The 27,810-nt window shown below is 38.8% G+C and overlaps 1 protein-coding gene and 1 long non-coding RNA gene across 2 annotated transcripts in view; one reads left to right on the top strand and one right to left on the bottom strand.

Annotated features, from left to right (window-relative positions):
* Window positions 1-27,810, bottom strand: part of LOC122660061 (serine/threonine-protein kinase STY46-like) — a 28,996-nt gene continuing 1,186 nt past the window's right edge. Inside the window, exons 3-16 of the mRNA XM_043855234.1 lie at window positions 25,981-26,075; window positions 25,661-25,780; window positions 22,410-22,464; window positions 21,334-21,444; window positions 9,486-9,536; window positions 6,937-7,112; window positions 6,400-6,507; window positions 5,093-5,166; window positions 4,755-4,930; window positions 4,309-4,404; window positions 1,591-1,671; window positions 1,423-1,476; window positions 318-452; window positions 1-221 (exon numbers count right to left, since the gene is read on the bottom strand). Coding sequence (XP_043711169.1) covers window positions 159-221; window positions 318-452; window positions 1,423-1,476; window positions 1,591-1,671; window positions 4,309-4,404; window positions 4,755-4,930; window positions 5,093-5,166; window positions 6,400-6,507; window positions 6,937-7,112; window positions 9,486-9,536; window positions 21,334-21,444; window positions 22,410-22,464; window positions 25,661-25,780; window positions 25,981-26,075 — 1,395 coding nt within the window. The 3' untranslated portion in view covers window positions 1-158. The remainder of the gene's footprint in view (window positions 222-317; window positions 453-1,422; window positions 1,477-1,590; window positions 1,672-4,308; window positions 4,405-4,754; window positions 4,931-5,092; window positions 5,167-6,399; window positions 6,508-6,936; window positions 7,113-9,485; window positions 9,537-21,333; window positions 21,445-22,409; window positions 22,465-25,660; window positions 25,781-25,980; window positions 26,076-27,810) is intronic.
* LOC122660062 lies at window positions 8,206-26,807 on the top strand. The gene is made up of 3 exons (XR_006332607.1): window positions 8,206-8,420; window positions 9,048-9,054; window positions 26,796-26,807. It is a non-coding gene; the product is annotated as an uncharacterized LOC122660062 (long non-coding RNA).

Raw genomic sequence — 27,810 nt, forward strand, 5'->3', positions numbered from 1 at the left:
TAAAAAACCCAATGAGAAATGACTACTATAATTAAGGGCAAATCGATTATTAGGAAAAAAAAATTAATAATTACTGTACAACGCACAAAGGTAGATGGACATTCGCTTACATGACCATACGAAAACATTATAAACAGCACCATCTTCTTTGCTCTACATCAGTGGTGACTCCACTTAAGTACTGAGAAGAATCCCCCAGATTTCTTCTCATCATCCCCAACCTGTTGAATATAAATATATGGAAATATTTTCATTACGTTTACAAAAATATCGAAAAAGGCAATATATTAGCCCTTTTGGTACTAAAAAGTACAAACCTCTTTGGCTATTCGCTGTAGCATATCTATAATTTCAGAAAAGTCTGGTCTTAAGCTTGGGTCTTGCTGCCAGCATCTCTCAAGCAGTTCGGCAAGTTTTGGATGTGTGTTCTTTGGAATTGGGGGCCGTAGACCCTGAAAACCACATCAGTGAAAGCGAACTGTTATTTATTTGGATGTCAAAATTTTCCATCTAGCCAATAAACAAGGAACACAGCATAATAAAATATTATTTAGGCATATCTTAATGACCTAAGTTATATTCAGCAACAAACATAAATTCTGGGTACCAGTAAATCCACGACTTAAAATGGTTAAATTTCAATATTAAGGATGCTGTATTGATTGTGACTGATGTGCAGCATTGAGCTTCCTCATCTTACTATTTTGGAGTAAAGGAAAATAGCCCAGCATCTCATCTAAAAGAAAAGCCAACTCTAGTAGAAGTACAAAGCGGGTGAAAAAAATTTGACCTGCATTTAGAAGTGTCACTCTATTTTTGGTGTCAAAGATCGGTTTGTTGTGAGAAGTGTGTAAGTGACATGGTTACCCAGCAGGTACAGCAAAAATAAACACAAGTCTATCATTTTATACTTAAAAGAGAAGTGTATAAGTGACATGGTTTTTTTTTTTAAATGTTTCCTCTACTCAAGTATTAGGAACTTCTTTCCTGCAAGCCTGCCACATTTCAACCACATAGACTGAGAATTTACAGGCTATCCGTTGGATAGATTTGGGAGCCCTTAATCCTTATATGGGCTTTCCCCATGATTTTTCAATTGCTCCAGTTGAGTTCACTTGGTAGACATTAAACTTCTTCAAATGTCAGGTAGTGATACAAGGGGAATTAAATTCAAATTTTAACTACAGATAGATGATGATGTCGGTAAAAGCCCTCTAAATTTGGGGCCCAGTTGAACTGTCATGTGGTAATAACCAAGGTCGTGCAGGAATGGATTCCTAGTAGAAGGTGCAAGAACTCTGTTAATTTAATTTCATTTTTTTTCCAACAAATTCAGCTATTCATTGAAAAGCGAAAAAGAGAAATAGTGGATGATAAAAGGATCTATTCCGGTGAGACCACAGAGAATGGTAAAATAAATACCTTTTGCACCACACCCACGGCAGCTTGTAATGGAGTTAAGAACTCGTATGGGATCTGAAAAATCAAAAAGAACATTTGCTAACATTATTTGTTGGGCATAGGAAGGTACACTAGATATCAAATTGTGGGACTTCATCTAGTAACCATTATATATCAATAAGAGGTTACCTTCCCTGTTAACAGCTCCCATAATACAATCCCAAAACTGAACACGTCAGCCTTGTGATCATACGGATTGTGTTCTATGACCTAAAAACACAGAGACACAAAAATTAACTAATTGACAAGGAAGTATCCCTACCAAAAAGCAAAAGATGAAAGAAAATTGATAAGAAAATAACATGAAAGAGGCACCTTATATAATAGATAAGAAGGACTTGTGGGTGTAACATTCACCATTTCAGTAAAATAATAAAGACAGTGTGAGATAATATTATACAAGAATATTTTAAATATATATAAACAGATTTAGAATCAGTCACTGTACCATATCAAAGAACCTTGAGAATGACCTTCACTAAAAGTACATTCCTCTCTCTGTCTCTCTCTCCCCCATGTTGTGAGAGAGAGAAAATGAATCCCACCATATACAATCTATCTAAATTAACCTTCTCTTAGAACTGGTTGTCCTATCTCACCTGTTATTAAACCTTTTCTTTTTAAATTTTTTTTTTTTTTTAATAATACTACACCTACCACGAAGCTCAGTAATTCATGAATAAATGCTAAATTACTGATGACCTGCTAAAGCATTCATCTTGATGAAGAAATTTCTTAATAGATATAAGAGGAAAGATTCAGATCGGAGGAAAACCTGCCAGTAAGATGCCGCAGGGAAAAGGGGACAAAAAGGAGATCTCAAAGATGAGGGAGAATGGAGAAACCGCAAGGAAAGAGGAGAGAGAGAGCAGGGGGTTGGTTGGTTACATATTAATAAGGAAATAAATAAAACAAAATCTCCTAGATTGACTCAACTACTAAGACTTTCCAACTAGACAGCTCAGGACTCTAAAGTTCCTAAACTAACTTAAAGACTAACAATTTAAAGAGCATCCCAGTGCACAAGGCTCCCACTACTGCAGGATTGGAGGGGCAAATGTACGCACTACGCAACCCTACCCTCTGTTTCGTAGGAGAGGCTGTATCCAATCAAAGACTAACATGGGACTAAAACAAGATATTAATTTTGTGTACCCCTTAATCCCCAACTTTTAGGTAGGGGTGTCAAAAAAACCCGGCCAGCCCGAACCCGCCCTTAGCCCGGACAGGGCTGGGCCGGGCCTGTGTTTAATATAGGGTCGGGCTGGGTTTACTGTGTTTAATATAGGGTCGGGCAGGGCCGGACCGGGCCTGAGTTGGGGCCTCGACCCTGGCAGGGCCAGCCCGACCCTGTATTATATAGTATATGTTTATGTAATATCTTAATTGTGGCCCTTGCTGCAATGGTTGAGGTTGTTATTATAACCAAGTGGTCATAGGTTCAAAACATGGTATAGACTTTGCTTAATTTCACCTCTATTTTTTATAGTCTGGGCTTTATTAAGTGGGCTGTGATTGGGCATTTTTAGTTTTAAAACTCAATGGGCCAAGGAAATCAGGGTCAATCAGGGGCGGGCCGAGCTTGGAAAAACCCTGCCAGGGTCGGGCCGGGTTGAGGGTATGCTTGACCCTGGCAGGGCCGGGCTGGGCTTGGGTTTAGTTTAAGGCTCCTAGGGTTGGTCTAGGGTTTAGGGCAAGCCCAGCCCAGCCTGGCCCGTTGAAACCCCTACTTTTAGGCCTTACAATTCAGCCCATTACAGTAAATAAACCCAAAAATTAATGCCCAACCTAACCCGGTACTAAATCCTGGCCCAAATTTAAAACAGGCCTTGAAACGGGCCTGCATTACATCTTTTCAATAAATCAAACAAACAAAAACCAAATTTATAAAAGTGAAAGGTGTATGGATGCATGGCATCAAAGCCTACTAGCACTTGAGGTGCAAGGTGCCAGGTAAGTCACCCACCTGGCTGATGTGAGGAGAAATTTTAAAAACATATATCTAAAATTTAGAAGCAATGTATAATTCATATAGTGATAAAGATAGTAGAAAATAACTTCAAACAATTAACACAGTATGACAAAAAAAATATATGACTAAACCAATTACAAGTAATCAGCAACAAATACGTTAACCAGCATAAAAGATGGAAAGTCTGAAGTTCTTTAGCACACAACTCTGCAAGACAACAAAGTCCAAGCTCCATAGCATAACTAATTGCAGAATTACATAGACCTTCTTGCTTGACTGGAGCATGCCGACAAAGGAAGGCAGCACTTGTCATACAAAATGAATTGAGGAATCTGCTAAATACAAAGGGCTACCAAAAATATATAGCATTGTGGTGAAGGTGAAGAGAACATTATTTTGGATTAAATAATGCATGGCACCTCTACTTACATGTGAGGCACTGCCTTGGTGTGTGGGTGTGTGTGTGAGAGAGAGAGAGAGAATAAGTCGGGGCACAGACATCAATTTCAATGAAGATTTGGGATTCTGGTTACAAGGAGGGAACTGAAGAATGTTGAGATCATGATTGATATGTAGCAAAAACAAAATTGACAAAAATTGCATGAATTCAAGCATAAGATTAACAATATACACAGTAGAAAGTTTATTACAGTTATTGGATTCAAAGATTTTACCCCTAGAAAATGTATTAACCCAAATCTTGGTCACCAAAAAAAGAGGGGTGGAGATGGGGTCAGGCATGGAGGTGCCAGCAGGGACGGGAGGGGGGGAACCTTAAAGAAAATCTTAATGGTTGGTGTGGAGGGTTAAAGATTCAGTACAGCTGCAACCAGGAAAATAGCCCATAAGTCAAAAATTGGCAGCAAAATGCTCACCTCAGGAGCCATCCAACGATAAGTTCCAGTTTCTGCTGTCATCACTCCAGACTGAGTTTGTACCCGGGCAACTCCAAAGTCAGCAACCTTGACAATCTGAAACTCAAACTTCGATTAGTTTAGACAAACCAAGTACAGAACCAGAAGTATCTTAAGTATATTGCAGCTCTAAACAGAATTGGAAATTTGAACATATATTAGTCAAAATATACCACCAATAGACTGAAAATTTCAAGGATATGTAGAGTCTGGAACCCATATCTATATCGAATAAAACATGATGAACAAAATCTTCTTTACGTAAAACCTGCTCAATTTAGAGTGAGAAAATCATACGGACTTTATGAAACCATGTGCTATGGCTCGAATCCGTAGTCCTTCATATTCAAAACTTCTAACTGTGCAAGGAATAACAAGCTCTATAAAAGTTTAAGTGAAGTTCTTACTTCATTTCCGTCCATCAGCAGATTAGCAGCCTTTAGGTCTCTGTGAATTATATTGTTCTGATGCAAGTAGTTCATTCCCTTGGAAACATCAATTGCCACTTTGAGTAAGGATGGAAGCTTAAACACGCCCTTTTGTTTATGCAGAAAATCAAACACACTTCCCCCAGACATAAATTCTGCATGAGAAAATCATAGGGAAAAAAAGGTTAAATCAATGATCACAAGGGAGCTGGCAGGGAGAGAACCACCCCAGAATAATATTAAAATTTAAAGAGGACAGCAAATCTGTTCAGTATACACTACAGTGTAAAAAAGGTATTCAACTCCAGGACTATTACCTGTAACAATGCACAAGGTTGGAGGTCGGGTACATGCACCAATGAACTGCACCACATTCTTGTGGCGAACTTTCCTACAAAGGACCAAAAGGAGAAAGCCCTAATAAATGAGAAATATGTAAGAAAAATGCACAAAGAACTTTGTTTTGTCTTGCTCTAAACTGGAAGGGAAGTGAAATATCATTCTATTGACAAAAGGGTAAAACAACCAATAGACCTCAATTCATGCAGAGAAAAAATGGAATAAGATAGCACAATAAACCAGGCAAAACAAGCTGCCTGATCAAATCTATTAACAATTTTAAGTAAGTTATACGCTTAAGGATAGTGAAATTTATGGAACAAGGAATTTCATAATCATCTCAGGTGAGCCACTACATTCTGTCAACTTAGTTCAAGCTTTCAATACATGTTGTAGTTTTGACTCGAGTCTTTTCCCAACTAAATGAGGTCAGCTACAGTCTACATGGATGATCATCCTGTTTTGACCATTCAACCTCTTCCCCCCCCCCCCCCCCCAAGAAATTGACATTCAACTATAAGTCTATAACCACATTATCACGGTCACTTCCCCCACACCCTCAAATTTTTTACTAATATTCATCTAACATACTATAAACAAAAGTAAAAATTACTTCTACCTGTCGATACAGTGGCCCCCACCTCTTTAAACTTGGGACCTATTGTATTGAGTGGAGGGACCAATAGTCATAATGTTTGACTGTCACAGCCATTTTTTTTATTATCCAATATTAATTATCTTACAAAATGCCCTAATACCAATGATAGCTTAAAACAATTGTATAATGGCTATTACGACAGAAACTGGATAGCAGTAGTATGCAATATGCCAGGCCTGATATGCTATCAACAGTAACAATGGCCATCCTAAGCACCCTAATTAGAAGCAACTTGTTTGTCAGCAGCCATGCACACCTTGTATACAATAAATGACAAAGGTTTAAATATAATTTATGAATAAAAGAAGAATATATTGAGCAAGTTCATTCCTTAGATATATCAGGAACACAATTCTAAGTGTAAGAGTAAAGAAACTCTTATCCAGTACAGTGCATTATGGAAACAGCATCTTTTCAATAATTTAGACTGTACATTCAGGTTGCTCATATCTTGAAATCATGAAAGAAGCAGGTTCTTCTTTTTAGACTAGTTAAAAGAGTGATTTGATACTAGCACTAAAGAAGAAACCAAATTGGGAAATCATGCAAACTATTCCAAAGGCGAAAGAATAAATTAGTAAAGCACCATCTCGTGCCACTCAAAAAAAGCACATTAAGTTAACAAACCTCATAATAAATACTTCCTGGGCAAACTCCTTCTGCATATTCTCATTTACACGCTCAGGCTTTAGGACTTTAATAGCCACCTCCTGGCTACAGAGTGTACCTTTATACCTGAATAGATAGAAAGAAATAAACAAGCAACCATCACTCTCAATAAATGGAATAGAACTGAATAAGATTTCTGTACAAGATTTCATCCTATTACATATTTACTTCATCCGAATTCAATCCAAGATAAGTTGAACCTGATGACACTGGAAGCAAATTCAAATCCTATAGGACTTGGAAGGTCTTTGGATGACTAGGTGGAAATTATAACAGGGGGGAAAAAAAAGGTCATAAAATTTTACTGTTCACACTAAAGCACAAACCATGCTCACAAGTAATAAATGTATCTACTTGAACTGCACAAGGAATGGGCCAGAATGCAATCCACTTTAATCGGATTGAATCTTATCAGTTTCAGATCACAATTCTATTAATTGACAACTAAAATCTATACACAATAAGAACATGGAGTCTAAAATAATTAGAACTTACAGATCACCATAGGACCCGGATGCAACTTTATTTCCGAATTTTAACAGCCTCATATCAATTTCCCATACATCAGTCCCATCAGTAGGTATCTTTACATGATCAGGAATGGGATCAGAAGCAGTTTGTTCATGCTGGCTGATAGAAGACAAAGTACGAGGCCTCGACAAAGATTGCTTCTGCAGAGAGAATTCTCAATTATCATCTACAAACAGATTTGTTCTCACTTGTCCGTGACAGAGAAAAATGAATAGAAAAGAAAAACCACAAGCTCACAATATCAGATACAATTCGCAGAAAGCTTGTAATCCTTGAGCATATTTATCATCAACATTTGATTTATTTTTTGAGAAAATTACATCTCAAATTTCTTACCTTGTTCCATATGATAAATTTAAAAATTGTGTGCAAATCCTTTCGGGAGCATATATTTTTTATGCCCAACACTTTGTTTTGGATCTGTCTTACCAATCAACAACCGTCCATTTACATGTATGGATACACAACCAATCATGGATTCCATTAGTTTGACTAGCAAAATACATCATGTGATCAATACCTAAGCTCCTAGGTTTTGATAAATTTAAAAAAGACTCCAATGTACTGCATTCTTTTAATTTTACCACTAAGAGCCTTTAACTTGAACCAGAAAGTAGCACCACCTGTATCGAAATGAAAGGACGACCACCAACCAGCAGCAAAATCTAAAAAGTCCAGATATGGCAGCCACATATTTTTGAGTTCAAATTGGATAGGAGCCCAGGGATCCACTTCCACATGAAAGTGAGACAGGTATATGATCTGAAGTTGGCAGAAGGTATGCTAAAGGAACAACTCTGATCCACAAGTGTCAGTCCTACTTCATCATCCAGTGCAGAACTGAAGTATGTCACCATTGAAGAGGAGCCAAAAAAAATAAAAAAGAAACAGCAGAATCCTGGTCATATCATTCAAAAGAGAATTTAAACTACAATTTGGAATGGTTAAGAGAGCTGTAGAAAGATCTAAGAGCTCATGGGTGAAGAAAAGATGAAGAATTTGAAGACTTTTCAGCATAGGAAGTTAAAAATAGTATGGGACTGAATGTATTTGCAAATTGAAGTTAAACTAGAGTCCATTGAGATTTTCATTCTGCTCACTCTTCTTCTGCCCTTGAGGTTTTAGTTAAAGGCATTGCTGCACTAAACTGTAGTTGAAAAGTAATTCATCTACTTAGTACTTTCTATCAAGGTTCCAGGTTTCAGGTTTCAACATGGACGAAACCAAAACTTCCCAGGTTTAGAACCAAAACCTGGTTGAAACCTCAGAATTTTTTGGGCCAAAATCGAAACCTAGGTTTCAAGGCCCAGAAAATGGGTTTTTGACCCTTTTTTTGTGCTGCCTATTTTTACCATTTTACACCTATTCCATGAATTAGTTTCACAAGAAATTCACCCAAAGTCTTACTTGTGGTTCGGACCCAAGTTTTCTAGTATATCCTGACTGTTGTAGCCTGCTGTACACTAGCCCTATTATAAATACTGACTAAATATCACTGGAAATGTAAATATACAACACAATGACTTTTTGATCCTCTTGTTGTACACCAAGAGGATTAAACATACATTCGGTTTTGACCTTGGTTTTGTCTCGGAACCTATCGAAACTTTAAGATTTCTATCTTTTAATATACATACTAATTTCTCTTGAAATTCCTCAGTGACTTACTATTCCAATTGACAAAGCTAGAGGATTTACTCAAGGTATTTAAGACTCAAAGATTTGGATTCTACAGGTCAGTAGTGTTAGAGTTCATATAATAAGGGTATTAAGGGTACTTTGTTATAACATGCATTTTTACCTTTTTACCTCCCTAGGTACTCATATCTTATGTTAGTATGAGGGGGTATTGATGTAATTATACATGCTCACGCACTCTCTTCTCTTCTTCTTACTTCCTTTTGTTCACTTTTATCGCTTTGAACTTGGTATCAGAGAAAGGTTTGAGAGTCCGCCAGCAACCTCCCTCTCCATTGTGCCTCTTGTTGAACCCTAGAAGGGTAGAGGGCTCCAACAGAGGCTGCACCATGCAAGAAGAGTTGATCACACATCAACTAGAACACACATTGATGGAGTTTTAAAGTTGTAAAGACAGATGTATGAGCAAAATGAAAAAAAAAAAACAAAACTAGTCAACCCCATGCCGTTAAAACACCTTGTACTTCACTGTTCACTAGGAAACCTTTCAAACTTCCCTACACATTTTATCCCCAACTTAGTCTTCCGCAACAACAAAAACATCCATATTTCAGCAGAATGCAGAAAATACATAACTAAGTTCTGTTTAAACATGAATTCGACATTTCAGAACTAAAAAGATTCAAAAGTTTGAAACTAAAGAAACCGAAATAACAGATCAAAATTCGGTAGAGAAAACTCTAACTAAAAATATATTAGGAAGAAACATGAAATTGAACAACAATCATCATAGCCGGACATTCCATGCAGAATTTGTTCAATATGTGATTGTAACCAAAGAGAAACATGTAAAAAAAAAAAACAAGAACAGTTACCTTGATCTTTAAAATCTCTTTTTCCAGCGCATGTCTAAGCTGCTCAGTTTCCTAAAATTCAAACAAAAATGTAAGATCAGAAATTTACAGTCAAACAAATGGAGGAAGAAAAACTCAAAAAGTTTAGATAATAGTACTAACATGCTCACATATAAATTACCCTTAACAGTATAACATAATAAAGTTCCCAGATGACATCAACTTCAAATCAAAGTTGTAACTGATGTGGGAGCACTTCCTTGGACCGGCTTGCACCTGTTTGAGAATCCAGATCGAGAACCGAGTCCAATCTTGGGTCTTGGTCCTGTAGAATATTAGTAGTTTATTTATTTATTTATTTGGATTTATCTTATACTCTTTTGTTTTACTTTGAATAGGCTAGGTAGTGGTAGAGTTCGATTATATTTCAGTTTTAGAGTCTAATTAAGATTCTTTGTTTTTCTCTTCATATACTTGCATGAATCCAATGAGATGGACAGAACTAATTAGAAAATTGATTGGATTGTGCTCAAGGTGCGAGTGAAGCATGATTGTGCATGTGTGACCCCTCTTCCCCCTGCAACTCTGAGTTTCTTCTCAGATTTTCCCTTCTTCCCTAACCACCCCTGGTAACAATCTAAGCAAATAAACTGAAACAGAACATTAATTCAGCAAAAGTATAACAAACCAAAATAAGATTCATAACCAAGTACAATTCTGAATATATCTTAATAGATAAATTATTAAGAATATACGAAATCAAAACATTCCACAGATTAAACTCTGGAGCTAAACGGAGTTGAAGGGCTAAACAAGGATCCATGTAGTCAAACCCGTTTAGTTGGGAAAATGCCTACGTAGAGTTAAGGTGATTAGAGTTGTTTGGATTCATTCTAGGGACACATTTCTAAGTTGCCTCTATTTTCTTCTTTTTCCCATTTACACAGACATCTTCCCAAGTCTAGCTTTTCCTGTGTTAAAGTATACCATGGGATAACGTTGAGTTGTAATTAGTTTGTTATTTCCTTTTAGTTATTCTCCTCTATTGTAACTAGACTTAGACCACAATAGACTACATTCAATTCCTATCGTGGTTCTAGCTCACCCTCTCCCTTCTCCATCGTGTTCACTGCTCTTCTCTCTTCTTCGTTCCTCTTCCTCTTTCTCTTATAAGTGCTGGTTTACAGGTTTTGTTTGTTGTCACATGGTATCAAAGCTTTGTTAACAAGCTCCTAACCTTTTTTTCCGTTCTGAAAGTCCCTTGAGGCTTTTCCTTTCTGGTTTGCAGCAACCTATGCTGCCATATGGAACCTTAGTTTGAAACAACATAAAAATCAACTGAGGTTTCTTCTAAATATATATTGCCAATTTTTTCCCAACTTGGAGCACCATGGAAGATGGATCTACCTCACTTTTCTCATCTATTTGAAGATTATTATGTGCCGCAATAAGCCCTTATGCTTTCCCTTCATCAGGTTCACGGTTCATAGGGAGGCCGAGGCCATGGTAGTGGTCGAGGCAGAGGTCAGCCACCACATCAAGAATGCATCATTGTACTCACTGTGGTAAGATGAATCACACAGTTGATACATGTTCGGGGAAGCATGGGAAACCTGAGTGACCTCAACAACTGTCTGCTACTACTAATACATCTCATCAGAATTCAATTGCGGCATCATCCCTCCGACATCAATCAGATTTCAAATTCTAGAGGTAGTCAATTTGTTTCTCTGTTGCACGATGAACTCAATCAATTACTTAAAGCGTATTCAAGTAATTCAACAGATTGAGCCATCTACCTTTATATCCACTGCTACCATCGCTCATTCAGGTACTGGCACACTTCTAGCCTCCTCTTCTTCCACATCATGGGTCATTGACTCTAGTGCCACCTCTCCTATGACTGGTAAGTCCCATGTATTCTCTTCACTTCAAAAAGATTAATCACCCTTCTAGATTCATACTTGCTAATGGCTTGTCTACTCAGGTATCTGCTTTGGATTGTATTTTTTTTGGATGAATAAATATATTACCATACCCCAGGGGGGGCAAGGCGGAAAGAAGGGGGGGGGGGGAGCCCAGCCTACGCAGAGGAGGGAGGCCTCAAAATAGACAAATCAAGACCCCAGGAGACAACAATATGCCTGTTCCTTAGGGAATCCAAAATATGACGGATGCGGCCGCAATTGATTTTGGAAGAGACGTCAAAGGAGCTGGCCTTCCAAATCTGATCAAAGGATCGGGAGTTGGAAGTCCATCTCCTAAGGTTCCGCTCCATCCAGATGTGGTAGATAGCAGCACAGAAGACCAGCTTATCTATGGAGTCACAGACTGAGGTACCTGAGAAAGGTTTGCCCAACCAGCGCCATTCTCGATCAAAGTCCAAGGATCTTCTACTTCGGTGCCAGATGAGGGAGAGGGCTTTTTTCCAGATGGTGGAGGAGAAGGGGCAGGCAAAAAAAAGGTGGGCTATGTCCTCGTGACCATTCCAACAAAGGGCGCAAGAAGGGGAAACAGGGATGTTACGATGCATGAGGAAGGCTTGGGTAGGGAGACAAAGTCTAAGGGATCTCCAGGCAATAAAGCTATGGCGAGGGATGTGGCCCTTGGAACCAGGTTAGTTTGTGCCAGGGAACAGTGGGGCTGGGCTCACAGACAAGGTTCCAAGCAGAAGAGGTAGAGAAGGATCCCTTGGGGGAAGGGAGCCAGATGATCCTATCAGCAAGGGAGGGGGAAGAGGGGGGGAGGGATTGCCAGAACAGAGACATGGTGTGGGGATTAAGGGAAGGGGGGGGAACCCAAGACCCAGAAACGATGATGCTGGAGAGGGGGGAATCTTTAGGGAGACCTGAAGAATAGATCGCCCTAAGGCCAAGATGGTTATAAAGAACTCCAAGAGGATGCCAAAGATCAAGCCAGAGAGAAATGGAAGATCCATCAGCAATGTAGGCAAAGGTGCCACGGAGGGCAAGAAGCCTGAGCAGGAGGATTTTGCGCCAGCTCCAAGAGCAATCCGAGGGGATCTTAACAGTCCAAATGGAGTCAGATTTGAGAAGATGGGAGTAGACCCAATTGACCCAAATGGAATCCTGGCGGGAAGAGATTTTCCAGAGCAGCTTGAGGATACCCGCTGTGTTGGAGTCACAGATGCGGCGGATTCCCAGACCTCCTTCAGATTTGGGGAGGCAAATAGACTTCCAGCTAGAGGGATGAAGGAATTTGGAGGAATTGGACCCTTTCCAAAGAAAAGCACAGAAGAGACGCTCCATAGCCTTGATGATGGCTTTGGGGATACCGAAGATGCCAGTCCAATAGATGTAAGAGGCTTGGAGGACAGACTTGACACATTCCAATCTGCCCGCATAGGAAAGGAGTTTGCCTTTCCAAAGCTGGAGTCTCTTACGAATATTGTCAAGCATGGGAGCACAGTGATGACTGGACAATCTGGCAAGAATGAGGGGAAGACTGAGATAGATAACAGGGAGGGAGTCAATGGAGAACCCTGTCAGGCGCAGAAGAGCGTCTTTGGCCAGGTTAGGGATGCCAGTGAGGAAGATTTTGGATTTGAGGAGATTGATGCGAAGGCCAGAAAGGGATTCGAAAAGGTGGAGAGAGTCCATGATGGCAGAGATAGAGGAAGGGTTGGCCTTAGAGAAGATCATTAGATCATCTACGAAGGCCAGATGGGTGAGATTTATCTGCTTACACTTGGGGATAGGGGAGATGAGATGAAGATCGGTTTTGGACTGAAGGCTTCTAGAGAGGACTTCCAGAGCCAGGGAGAAAAGGAAGGGGCATAAGGGGCAGCCTTACCGGATGCCCACTTTGGAGTGGAAGAAGCCAGCAGGGAAGCCGTTGACAAGAACAGAGTAAGAAGGGGAGGAGATGCAGGCATAGATCCAACGGACAAAGGCAGGAGGGAAGCCCATTTGGGCAAGCACATCACAGATGAAGTCCCAGCGAATGGAATCAAAAGCCTTATGAAGGTCAATTTTCATGAGGGCGGCCGGGCTATGGGATTTGTGGTCAAAACCGCTTTGGATTGTATTTCTTTATCTTCTCTTCCTATATTGAAATTTGTCCTTTATGTTCCCAAAATACCCTTAAATATTATCTCTAGTAGTCAATAGACTAAATGTATCAACTATTCAGTCACATATTATCCTACTTCTTGTGCTTTTCAGGATCTCCAGACAATGAAGACGATTGGTGGAGGGCATGAGAAGGATGGTTTATATTACTTCGACGGCGTCTTTCCCACCTTTGCTTCTAGTGTGTCTTCCCCTCTTTAGTGGCATACTAATTGGGACATCTTTCTCTTTCCAAACTCCAATGTATAGTTCCCAGTTGCAAGCATATCTTTTGACTTGAATGCGAGGCATGTGAGCTTGAAAAGCATCACTATACCTCGTTCCCTTCTCGTGATGTGTCTCGGAGTTCCTCTTTATTTTCTTTAATTCATTCTGATTTGTGTTTTATGTCGTGTTAAGAGTCAGTTTGGTTTTTTATACTTCTGTTACCTTTGTTGATGATCACTGTTATGACTTGGTTATATCTGTTAAAGGATCAATTAGAATTTGTTTGTACAATGCCATAAAGACTCAATTTTGTGTATCCATTAAGGCTTTCCACTCTGGCTATGCTTTCGACTATACTCAACGTAAAATATCTGAATTTGTTTTGATCATGGGATGATACATTAAACTAGTTGTACACATACTGCTCAGCAGAATGGTGTGGCTAAAGGTAAAAACCAGCATTTGCTGGAAGTTGCTTTATCTCTTATGTTTTATATGCATCTTCCCAAGTTCTATTGGAGTGATGTTTTAACTGCTTGCTATTTGATTAATCGCATGCCATCTGCTGCTGTCATTGACAACCTATCTCCCTTCTGTGTTTTTTTTTCCAAATCATCTTTGTTTGGTTTACCACCATGGGTGTTTGGTTATACATGCTTTATTCACAACCTTCGCTTGGTCTTAACGAATTATCTTCGTGTGCCACCAAGTGTGTTCCTCAAGTATGCTTGCACACAAAAAGGCCATTGGTGTTATGATCCTATTACGCGTCATAATTTTGTTAGTGTTGATTAGAGGTGTCAATCAGTCGGACCGGACCGGTTTCAGTTGGGCCTAATCAATCTTCCCAATAGGCTCGGCATGGTCCCATTTATAAACGGTTTGTCGGCTACCAATCTTTGCTTGATCTACCAATAATCGGGCTAAACCGGCCTTAGACGGGCTTTAAACAGGCTAATGAGATATTTATCTCTAAATGGGCTTTAAAAGTGCTAGGCTGAGTAAACGGGCTCTAAACGAGCTTTAAACATGTCGGCTGAGTTGGGCTAGTAATCGGTTGGTCCGATTGGGCACCCGTTGGGTAGCACCCTTGCACCAGGAATGGCTAAATGTTAGTCGGGTCAGGCTTGAGCCCGAGACGTTTAATAAACGAGCCGGGCCGATTTTTTGTTTCCCCAGTCAAGCTCAATTGGGCCTACCGATGTGGCCTGGAATTGACACCCCTAGTGTTGATGTTACATTTTTTTAAACTACACCATATTTTTCTTCTGAGAGTTATAAGATGGATACCTTCTTGATCCTCTACCTATTCCTGTATCCATTCCTCTTACAGACTCCAAAACTACTACTACTACTACAACTACTACTTCCCCACCTAAGTAATTGCAGGTATACAGGAGTCATTCCAAGTCGACTTCAATAGTTCCGACTAATCCTCTGTAACATGCTCTACTTCATCTGAACCTTTCCTAGATATCCTACCTCCACAGACTTGTCAGTCGCCCTTCGTAAAGGTATTCGAACTCTTACTCAAAAGTCTAATATTTCTTATCCTATTTCTAAATTTGTTATTGTTTCTCATCTTCCACCTTTACTTCGCAACTTTTCTTTGTTTTTATCTATTGAGGTCATGGTTTAAAGTATCGACCGATACGATACGATACGATACGGACCGATACTTATCGGTATCAGTCGATACCGATACGATACATGTCAATACGTCTCCTTTTTTTTTAAATGAACTGTCTCGAATTGTATCGAAATGTATCGACCGATACGGGCCGATACGATACGATACGACCGATACATATCGATACCATCGATACGTCCAGTAAAGGGTTCAGTGGGTGGTTTAATACGTATCGGCCGATACGGCTCGATACATACCGATACATTCCATAAAAAAGCCATTTTCACTCACAGACTCTATACAATTCCTAATCTAACGAAAAAATGAAGGAAAACTCTCAACCAAGAGTCTAAAATCTTGCATTTAATCTTGGTTTTTCACACTTTTAAACTCAAAAATGAATCAAGGAGTGCTACAACATCATCCTTTGCATTATCCAATACTCTTCATAGCTATAGACGATTACAACATATGAGAAACTTCATCTTTTATAACAATTTCAATTTAATGAACTTGTTTGGTCATACATTATTCTCCATTTTAGGTTTTATGCATGACACTTATTATATATTGCTTATTTATATTGTTTTTTGTTCCAAAAGTGTATTTCCATGTGTATCTTGACCATTTCTATGCGTATTTGTATTGTTCGATACGTATCTCCGAAACGATACGATACGTCTCTTAAAATCACCCGACCGATATGATACCCGATACCGATACTTTAAACCTTGATTGAGGTTGTGCCTACTAAGTACCAAGACGCTTTGTCCCATACTGGTTGGAAGTATGATATGGATGTCAAGATGGATACCTTGTTAGATCAACAGACATGGTCCCTTACTGACTTACCCCGAAGAAAGGAGCTTGTGCGGTGTTGTTGGGTATACACTATCAAGTATCTTCAAGATGGTTCTGTTGAGTACCTTAAAAATTGCTTGGTTGTAAAAGGTTATACTCAAACCTATAGAGTTGATTACTTTGAGACCTTTTCTCCAGTGGCTCGTCTTAAATCTGTCAGTGTCCTTATATCATTAGTTGTTAATCTTGACTGGCTCATGTTTCAACTTGATATCAAAAATTCTTTTCTTTATGGTGATCTTGAGGAGGTGTATATGGAAGAATCTCCTAGGTATATTGCTGATGGGGAGAATGCATCGATTGTTCACCACCTTCATAAGGCTATTTATGGGTTGAAACAGTCCCCTTGTACTTGGTTTGACAAATTCAGCAAGGTTATTAGTGGTTATGGCTTTACATTATGCTTCTCTGATCATTTTATATTTGTTCGCCAGCGTGGGTCCAAGGTGGTCATTCTGGTTGTACATGTGGACGACATTATTATTTTTTGGCAACGACTCTTCTAGGATTGAAGATGTCAGGGCTTATTTACATCAACACTTTCAGATGACAGACTTAGGAATGCCCAGATATTACTTGGGTATTGAAGTTGTTTGTAGTACCAAAAGGTGTTAGTCTGTCTAAAAGGAAGTATGTACTTGATCATCCATCTGAGACTAGGATGTTGGGCTCTAAGCCTGTGGATACTCTTATGGATCCTCATCTGAAGTTTGGAGTGTGTCATGACAAAGAATTTGAGGATAAAACATTAGTACATGCAAAATGTTGGAAAATTTATTTATCCAACTGTCACTCAACCTAATTTTTCATTTGTTGTGGATGTTATTAGTCAGTTCATGGAAACTCCTAAACAAACTCACCAGATGTTGCTTGTCACATTTTGAGGTATCTTAAAGGTGCTCCCAGGAAATGTCTTGTTTATCTAGGTCATGTTCACGTTGATATTATAGGATACTCTAATGTTGACTGGGCTGGCGTTGATGGTGACCATAGATGTTCTATTGGGTACTATACGTTTGTTGGTGGAAATATTGTTACCTAGAGGAGTAAGAAACAGACTACAATGGCTCAATCGAGTGCAAAGGCTGAATATAGAGCTATGGCACATACATCAGCTGAAATGATGTGGCTAAAATCTCTCCTTCAGGAGTTGAGGTTCTCAGTTGCTAAACCTATGAAGATGTATTGTCATAATCAAGTGCCAATTTATATTGCCAGTAATTCGATTTTCCATGAGAGGACTAAGTATATTAAGGTTGACTGTCGATTTGTGAGGAATGCGGTTATGCAAAAGCTGATTTCTACTCCGTTTGCCAACTCAGGCGATCAACTTGGCCATATGTTCACTAAGGCGTTGTCCAGGCCTGTGTTTATTAGTGGTCGTACCATAGTTGGGTATGAGAGACATATATACTCAAGCTTGAGAGGGAATGTTAAAAGTATAACGTGGGATAATGTTGAGTTGTAAATGTGTAATTAGTTTGTTATTTACTTTTAGTTATTCCCCTCTATTGTAATTAGACTTTGACCCTTAGTAGGTGTCCTACTAAGAGTTGATTACTTGATATAATATAAGGGACTTGACCACGATAAACAACATTCAATTCCAATCGTGGTTCTGGCTCACCCTCTCTCTTCTCCATCGTGTTCACTGCTCTTCTTCCTTCTTCTTCTTCAACCTCTTCCTCTTATAGGTGCTGGTATATAGGATTTGTCTATTGTCACATCCTGCTAAACTTTCGATATGGTCTTAAAACTTTTGCTAATCAAGTATATTGCCTATGTGTACGAATGTGTGCGGATGGGTGAGTGGGTGTGTGAATTCAAATCTTCCTTCTTCATTTTCCTTTCGGGTGAAGAAGGGGTAAGTTGTAAGCAAATTTATAATCTACAAGAACAAGGAAGGGGACAGAAAAAGGAGAAAAAAAAAGACAACTTCCAAATTTAAGAACAATTTAGTACATACATATGTCACAAGTATATCTATAACGCAAATGCCCTACTAAGCATGAATCTGTAACTAGAGGAATGTTATTGTCTGGTGCCCCTACAACTCAACCTACACAGCACCAGATGTTCTGTAATCCATACAACAAGTAGAGAAGAGTTCTGGCATGACTCACAAGCTCACCCACTGTTTCTCCTAGTTTGGTCTGGCACATCAATCATTTAAGATAATTGGGCACATTTCAGGTTGTCTTTACCCATGGAGAAAATGCCATACACAACCAATAACAGAACCATCACCAGCCCTACTCATTGGAATCAAGGAAAAAGTCTTTCTAACATGTTAGAGTGTCGCCCATATCCAAAACCAAATGAACCATTCCAACAGTCCACGTAATACAATATAAAGCAGTGTAGTAGAGTCCCTAAAGATCTAATCCGGCATGCTCTTGCAAAGAGAGGGTTGTCGAGTAAAAACATATAGATGTAATTAAAGATATGTATGAGAATGTGGTGACTCGTGTGAGATCCGTGGAAGGCCAGGGCAAGGAATTCTCAATTAAGGTTGGGTTAAATCAAGGATCAACCCTAAGCCCTTATCTGTTTGCGCTTATCATGGATAAATTAACCAAGAACATCCAAGACATGGTACCATGGTGTATGCTATTCGCCGATGATATCGTTTTGGTGGATGAGACAAAAGCAGGGATTAACGCTAAGCTAGAGATGTGTAGATTGACCTTGGAAGCAAGTGGCTTTAAGGTTAGTAGATCAAAGACGGAGTATATGATGTGTAACTTTAGCCAGACTACGATGGATGATGACATGGTGAAAATTGAGGAGAGAGAGTTAGCACCAAGTGACTATTTCATATATCTAGGATCTATCATACACAAAGAAGGTGATATAGATGATGATGTTTCACAAAGAATTAAAGTGGGATGGATGAAGTGGAGATGGGCGACCGGAGTACTATGCGACCAACACATTCCTTTAAAGCTTAAAAGAAAGTTTTATAGGACTGTGGTCCGAACTGCTATGATGTATAGGGCAGAATTTGGGCAGTTAAGAAGATCCACATAGCAAAGCTATGTGTTGCAGAGATGAGGATGCTAAGATGGATGTGCGGCAAAACTAGGAAGGATAAAGTCAAGAACAAAAGTATTAGAGCCGATGTGGGAGTTGCCCCGATCAGTGACAAACTCCAAGAATGTCGTCTGAGGTGGTTTGGCCATGTGCAAAGGAGGCCTGGGGACGCTCCGGTAAGGAGGAGTGATGATGCAGGTTCATCACAAAAATTGGCTTATTTCTTTAGAAATAGGCCTAGGGTTGGGTTATATACATGTTGGGCCTTTGTTCCCAAGGGTTTTCTATGTAATAGGGCACTTTAATGAGGCTAAACTAGGGGTATATAGGTTGCATACGGGATTAGCCCAATACTTAGTTTATTTTTATGTTTTTTAATTGAACCGGTTCAAATTGGTTGGATCCAATTGGTTCAATTTAAGTGATCATGTGACTTGGTTAAGTGGTCATGTGACAACTTAAGCGGTCATGTGATGTAAGTTGGGCTGGATTAGGACTCTACAAGTCCAGCCATGTTTTGAGTCTATTTCCTTTAGTATTCTGGTTTCCTAGTCAGATTAAGTTACCTAATAGGTTAGGGATAGGGTTAGGCCATTCCTTTTTAGTGTCTAAGTCTATTTTTGAGTCCTCTATATAAGTTTGTAAGGGAGGCCAGCATTGAATACGAATTTGATTAATGAAAAAGCTTTTGTTTTGCTGCCATTGCTGCTGCCCTACTCTGTTGAGTGTTGCTCTTTATGAGTGTGCATCCTTGTGGTTCTATCAAGGTGGAAAGGGACTGGTGGAATCCGGTTGACTCCTTACGCCGTGACGGCTGGGAGGATCTTCTTCAATTCGAAGGTGGTTCTATCCTTCACATCTGTTCAAGCTGCTGCCAGTGGAATCTCCAGTAAGTTTGATACCCAATTTCTTCTTCTAACCCTCTAATTCTTTCCCCCAATCGATCCCCTTTATTTTTGGTTTGAATCCCATAAACCCTAACTCCATTAAACCCTAGATCTTGCTGCCCAACCATATTTAACCATTAGAATTACTTCAAATTCAAACCACAGCCTCTCCTTAACACCCCCTACATTCGACCCAAGCTGCTGCCCCTATTTGTCCATCAAAACCCTAATCCCCTCATCCTTCATTAATTTCCCCAAAACCCATAGTCGATCCTGACTTTCTGCCCAGTTTTACAGAATTTTCAAAACACTTAAAACTCTATCATACCTACATTATTAGAGTCCTATAAACCTGCCTAGCCATACCCCCTAAGCCCCCCCTTCCATTATCCTAACCTAAGCCCTAGATTTGACCTAAAACTGCAATTTTGTCCTACTGAAACAGAAGAACCAATAGCCCCTTAATTCCTTGTTATTGGTCCTGGTTTAATTAGCTTCTAGTAGGGCTTTACCCTATCTAGAACTACATTAAGTGACCTGACTTCGATTGAGGGAGCTAAAAGAATTAGGGGCAGGCCTAAAATGACCATAGGTGAGGTTGTGAAGAATGACATGCAGAGTCTGGGTCTTGTGCCAAGTATGACCTCAGATATAGCTTATAGGAGGGCAAGGATCCACATTGTCGGCACCAAGTAGCTGAGATATTCCTGATTTCCTGGGCTTGCCGCTTTCCTCTACTCTCATTTTTCATTTTGCATTTATCACTTTTCTTATCTCATTTCTTAATTTCTATTCTTCATTCCTCTTACTTTACTTATACTTTATGAGGACCTCTGTTTTCCCTACTTTGTTTGTAAGGATCCATGTAGCCGACCCCATTTAATTAGGATAAGGCTGAGTTGTTGTTGTTGTAGACAATAGTTACTAGTCAACTATGATATCAATGAAAGTATACACAAATTGATAACTCGAGAGAAAATACTGTTAAAAAAAAACATAGCAGTAAAAGGCATGGCATAGGAAACAAATATAATGTGGCCAAAGTAGCACAAAAGGCAGCATATCATTGATATAACACCATGGAGAAATGTCACATTTGCTTTCTCAATAGTAATAAATCCTTTTCATCTCATAATAAAATGGAGAAAAGGGGGTAGTACCTCATATGGCCAGCCATCAACAACGAAGACGTCTAAGGAGTAGCCATCTACTGTGGAAAAAGCATGTGCCTCTTGGATGTTCAGTCCAACCTCAGCAAGTAATGATGTCAACTGGAAATTATAAAATTAATGTAATTATGACAAACACAAATCAGAAGCATGGAAATACAACAATACAAAGAACTTCTACAGGTGTATAGCAGGCCAGGAAACCAAGACCATTAGTAATACAACGCAAGACCAAGCCAACCTGACAGAGAAAAAGATGGGAGGAGGGAGAATTTGCACCGAAGCCCTTACAGCCAGAAACAAAGATAATCCTTTGACAGATATGGTTTGTATTTGTTTTTTACATTTCTACACATGAGTTTGATTTCAACAAATTTCTTTCGCCAAGAACAGTGGAAATTTTGAAAAAGAAACAAAAAGAGTGTATGAAGAGCCCTCCACAGGGAAGGAAGAGAGATAAAAAAGAAGAAAATACAAAAAGAAATGAGAGAGAGGAAAGACAGAAATCATAAACATTGGAAACATACTAGTATACTACTGTCAAAAGTAAAAGTATCAAATCCCTTCATGTTTCAGCTATAATCATAGCTTGAATGCAGTCCAATGATGAAGGGCCTTGGAGATTTGCTCATATACTTAGGCGCATAAAATCCATTGCTTCCTGAATTCTGCATTCAGCTGGAAGCCGAGGACAGCCAACCACAATGCAGATTTGTTGGCTACGCAGGTAGTTGATAGGCCAAGTTGGAGGCTGGGAAATGCACTCCTTTTGGATAATCAGGGTGGGTGCCATTGATATATCTTTGCTTCTCATGGGCCTCCCCCCCCCCCCCCAACGTTCTGTCCTTTGGATCTTAGTAACAAAAAATACTCCCTGCATGAGGCCATGGACTGGCAAGTAAACCATCCAGGCTAAGCTTCGGTTGGCTCCCAACAAGCCTAAGTTGCAATAATACCAATATAGCACAGAGTATTTGTACATCTAATAGTGTCTTATCATGCATAATATTTTTCAAAACTATATGATCCTAGATCTTAAAAACTGTCCAAATCAACCAATGAATTACCTGACTAAGAAGTTTTGGCTTATCATCGGTTGAAAAAGTGACTTCATGCATAGGCCTACATGATTCCAATATACAAAAACCATGAATTCCAGACTACAAAACAGCAGAAACAAGAGTGCGCTATTTTTTTTTTTTAAAAAAACTCCAAGAATTATAACTTTAATTTAAACCTGGCAAAGTTGAACATTATAAACTTATAATCAATCATTAATATTACCACTGAGAAAATTTTTCATCAGGACTAGACAAGGAGAAAATAAAATAACAAAGATTTAACAAAATGAAAGAATCAGACTATAAGACAGCAAGGATATACTACAGAATAAACAAGAAAATCATATATCTAACTGAGAAGCAGAAAAAGACATAATTTTTACACAGCTGGATAACTCAACTTATGCAGCTCTAAATTTGTGTCCTTCACAATCATGGTAATAGCCATGTCATACTCTTCAATAATTCTTATGACCATGCTTCAAGCTTTCACACAATTCTAAAAGGACACCACTGAAGGTCACCTTCAAGGTCCGAGGCCACCAATCAACAAATTCAGTGTAACAGAACATCACATGGTCAACACCATGTAATCAGCTTTACGTCCAGTATTTCAAAGGTTGATCTGCCAATCCCAACATCGAAGCAGGCTGCAATGTGATAAACATAACAGTATAACACCCTCCTTTGAGCATATCGCTTGCACTCAATTTGAGTCTAGATGGAACTCCCTTCCTAATTGCATCCACAAAATCGTCCAAATGTTTTAATACCTTTGACATCCATGAAACTTACTGGGCCACCCTCCCTTTGGGCATATCACTTGCACTCAATTTGAGTCTAGATGGAACTCCCTGCCTAATTGCATCCATAAAATCGTCCAAATGTTTTAATACCTCTTACATCCATGAAATTTAGTGGACCAAACCCCCCACCCCCTCCCCTCCAAAAAAATTCCCTGCAGCCAAAACAAATATTCCTCAAAGGAAAAAGGAAAAGGTAGGATAATTAAGAAAGGCCAAGACAGTTATCCCCAGAAAAGAAACCAACAACACACACAAATCTCTTCCTCAAAATTTTAGACCCAGAAAAATGACAAGGCTTGGATCTTTCATTTTCCTCTCTATCCTTACCAAGAAAATCTTGGAAATCTATTCAAAAAAAAGGGTGTAGGCCGTACGCAGCCTTGGAAATCTATTCAAATACTAGGAAAATACGTATTCCTATCCATGGCCTCCCCTGAGGAATTCCCTTTATTAGGGATATAATTTACAATTTCTAATGTAGAATCAGTCCCCAACTAGGAACTAATTCCACAGCAGGATCACTAAGATATCAGCAGTAGCACTTCACAGAAATCAAACAAGGATAGTAAGGATAGATTTGGCTTGAGCTTCTCACTCTCTCCCAGACCTCTCACCCTCTCAAAGCATCTCACCTCTCACTGAATCGCAAAGCTTCATGAAGAAAACTTCAAATATTCATTATCTCAATCGTTCCCAGCTAATGGCTATTCCAAATACATATTTAAAGAAAACCCAATAAGAATCTTAATTCATCTAGGAAATTAAATCTAACTAACCTTCTAATTTCAGATTACAAATAATTTCACTAATAAAACCAACACAGAAACAAATTTCAATAGAAACCTATCTAATAAAACTAATTATAACAGCTGTAGGAGTCCTCCATATATATTGGCAATTGAGTCTTCAATTTGTATTTGCTAGCTAGCAGGCTGTGGGTCCACTTGATCACAAAATCTCCTCCCAATAAAGCTGAACAATATCTGTTAAATTCTGGAAAATAAACCCTTCATGACAGGCTGGCCGATAGCTAATGACAGTCTCCAAATAAAACTATAAACTGCTTGATATAATAGGAAATAGGATAGAAAATATTTCCTTAAATAACTGATCGATCTCCTCTTTAATTCTGGAAGTAGCTAATGACAATTCTGAAAACTATCAGTTCAATTCTAGAACATAAACCGTTCATGACAGGCTGGTCGATAGCTAATGACAATCTCCAAATAAAACTATAAGTTATTTGATATAATAGGAAACAGGATAGAAAATATCTCCTTAAATAACTGATTGATCTCTTCTTTAATTCTGGAAGTAAATCCCCTTATATGCTGCTGAACAATACCTCTCTTTGGGGCAGCAATCAATGGGTTTGAATAACCCAGAATTTGGACAAGGGACCTGCTGGTCGATCTACATCAATTTCTTGGGCTCTAAAAGAAAGATGTAGTAAATAAATCTTGGAAGGTTATCAAAAGAAAAGAAAAAAAAACGATGATATATGTTATAATACGAGTAGGATGATACTATACGTCAAACAATTTTTTTATTTTTTATTTTCTTTAAAAGGCTACAATAACCAGCAAAAATATCTTGGCACACTAATGAATTTTGTAAAATTTCTTTAAAAAACATTATTTTTATTTTGAAAGATTAGGAAAATTAAGTATATGTAGTAGAAACCAACATGTTTCAGGCTTGAACACATAATTAAAAGGAATAGGATTTTGTAATGTTTCATGTTATTTCAGGGAACACACCAACAATAAGAATTAGAAGGAACAGGATATTGTAATGTAATATACATTTAATCATATTCATTACCTTTTCTTGGGCGGAATGTTCTTGGGCCTTTTACACACTATCAATCAAATTGATTACCCAGACAAACAAAAAAATTAAACAATGAGGAATTTAAGAAAATAGCTGAGATGTGGTGCAAAGTGCAAAGTCGATTCCCAACTTCAAACATGTATTCATTAGCATTGGCATATCTATTTTCATCACCAAGCATATCAAAAACATTTTTCCATCATGCAATCAACCATATCATTAGACAGCTCAGCTGGACAAAAAAATCTTTGCCATTATATCTTTCTAACCTACAATTATCCGGGAATATTGAACACTGAAGATTATGTGCACTAGAAAGATTACTTGAACAAAATCAAGAAGTAGTCATCAAATGCACCAATTTCACTGTTTCGGTTCTATAGCAACCAAAACAAGTATTGAGATATTTCCTTGTATTACTCATTCAATGCATGAGATCCACAACGTGCATAAGCATACATGTGTGTGTGTGTGTGTGTGCGTGTGTGTGTGTGTGTGTGTGTGTGTGTGTGTGTGTGTGTGTGTATGTGAGAGTGAATGAGTGAGTGACACAGAGAGAGAGAGAGAGAGAGGCCATGGATAAGCTAACTAAGAAGAGACGAATTCCAGCTGTCTTACTGGGAGAGTTGTGGATTGTCATGTACAGATTTATCACCATCTTCAACATGTGATTTGCTTGCTTCAAGTGCAAGGGCTTCTAGATTAGGTGATGAGCCAAATGCAGGAGGAGGGTGAATGCTGAAGAATCCAAAGGGGCACAGACAATCAATGAAAGCTAAAGCAAATAGAAATGAGTGAAAATGAAAACTGAAATGAACGCAAGACCTCATGAATACATTGAATTTGCATCCACAGAAAAGCATCTTAGAGTGAACATGCATAAAAATAAAGCATCACATACTCTGAATAGTAAAAGAAAGAGAAAAAAGAAAACTGACCTCTGTCTTTTGTGTTGATTGGAAGAACTCTGAACACCTTCATTTCCTGAAGAGCTTGAGTTGATGGAATCAACTGAATTTCCATTACGCATAACCTTCACAAGAAAGGGATTGACAAAATGCATTTTACATAAGTTCCAGACCACCACCACCAGCGCCCCCCCCCAAAAAAAAAAAAAAAAAACTAAAAATCGAATCAAACCAAAGTCAACAAACTAATTATAGAAATGATAGCGACCAAAAAAACCAATGATGTATCCAAAGGGCTATTCCCATCAGCTCATGTCCACCCAATCCATTCAAAGCCCCTTAGCCTATGTTCAGCCTAATAAACAAGCCAGCATATAAGCCAATTCGACTAAATAGAGCCAAACCCAATTAGGTTAAGCTCCATCTAAGACAGAATGTTCCAAATAAAAGGGTGTTTATAATCTAGGGGGAGACAAAAACCAAGGAGAGAGAAGATGATAGAATAGATTTTTCTAAAGTGAAAATAATGAATGCGATCTCCTCTGGTGTCAAGTGATTCCACTGCAAATCCACCATGTCAAGCACAACTGCAAGGACCCAATTAAGGATTCTCAGATTAATTTGCAGATCTGTTAGTCATTAACAGGCCAACCTACATCAAATTGATCTACAAGCTACAGAGTGATGCCTGGCATAAGTAAAAATTTCTCTGACATTATCACTCACTAGGTTTGGTTTCACCCTATAATCCAACATCACAGTGCTGGATTTGAATCATCTTCTTGGAACCCTGCCATCACCTGTTTGCAGACTCACAAGTCACAACCCACATCAGCAATGCAAAGCACTGACCTCATCTACTGGTGGATATACAACAGAAAATGAAACTACTGGCCAAAAAAAAAAAATCTCCTCATTCAGAAAAATTCAAATGAGTAAACTTCAAACGCATGAATAAGAATCACTTTTAGGAAATGCAAAGAGAAACATTTGTTTAACAAGGCATGTCAGGCACCAAGTCAATGTCCAGCAGATGAAGGGTCCAAGGCACCAAGGCGACAACGATATTTCTTAGCCAAGACCACATTTCTAGGTAGGCAGGTATCATCTCAAATCCAGAGGATAGCAGATTTCAATCAGAGTTAAGATGAACCCAACTGCCCTGTCTCTTGGGCAATTTGGAGGACTGTGCTTAGTAGATTTAACCACCAGGAGGCTTGACTAGAAGGCAATTTGGGGACTGAGCTGGAACTTGTGTGTCCCGCAAATCTGGTGTGCCCCATTGACTATTCTTCTTCATTACTAATGATTTGCACTCTTCTGCCCTAATTCCTTTACTCCATTAGTTGATATTAGCCTAAGCATCTGCTAAAGAGGAAAATTCATGATCAAGATCTAACCATGGCCAACAGAAAGTGACAACCTCACTTAGCAACCCATTTATGTAACCACGAATGATGAGCCTTTTAGATTATGAATACAGAGATTGGTGTGGCAATAATTCAAGTAATTGGAGAACTTTGTTCCAGATTTCGGAGTAAATTTCTCTCTCAGCAAATGAAAAATTATATATTGAGAAAAAAAAATACTATTTGCACGCAGAAGCTGTCTAAAAAAAATATGCCACCACTGAAAGATAAACATGACATGTTTTCATGTCATAATAAAAATGGACTAAAATGCAAGTGTACTACTAGATGATCACTTTATTCATAATACAAGGCAAGCATTGAGATCAAGGCTATGGGTATCAATATCTGTGTCCACATCGGTCTCAACCAATACCGATATGGATCAGGCAGTATCAGGTGTAAATTCAAAAAATCGACGACTTGTGGCAGATACAACCATATCAGTATC

This window comes from Telopea speciosissima, chromosome 4 (genome assembly GCF_018873765.1).
Source record: "Telopea speciosissima isolate NSW1024214 ecotype Mountain lineage chromosome 4, Tspe_v1, whole genome shotgun sequence".
Classification (NCBI taxonomy): Eukaryota; Viridiplantae; Streptophyta; class Magnoliopsida; order Proteales; family Proteaceae; genus Telopea; species Telopea speciosissima.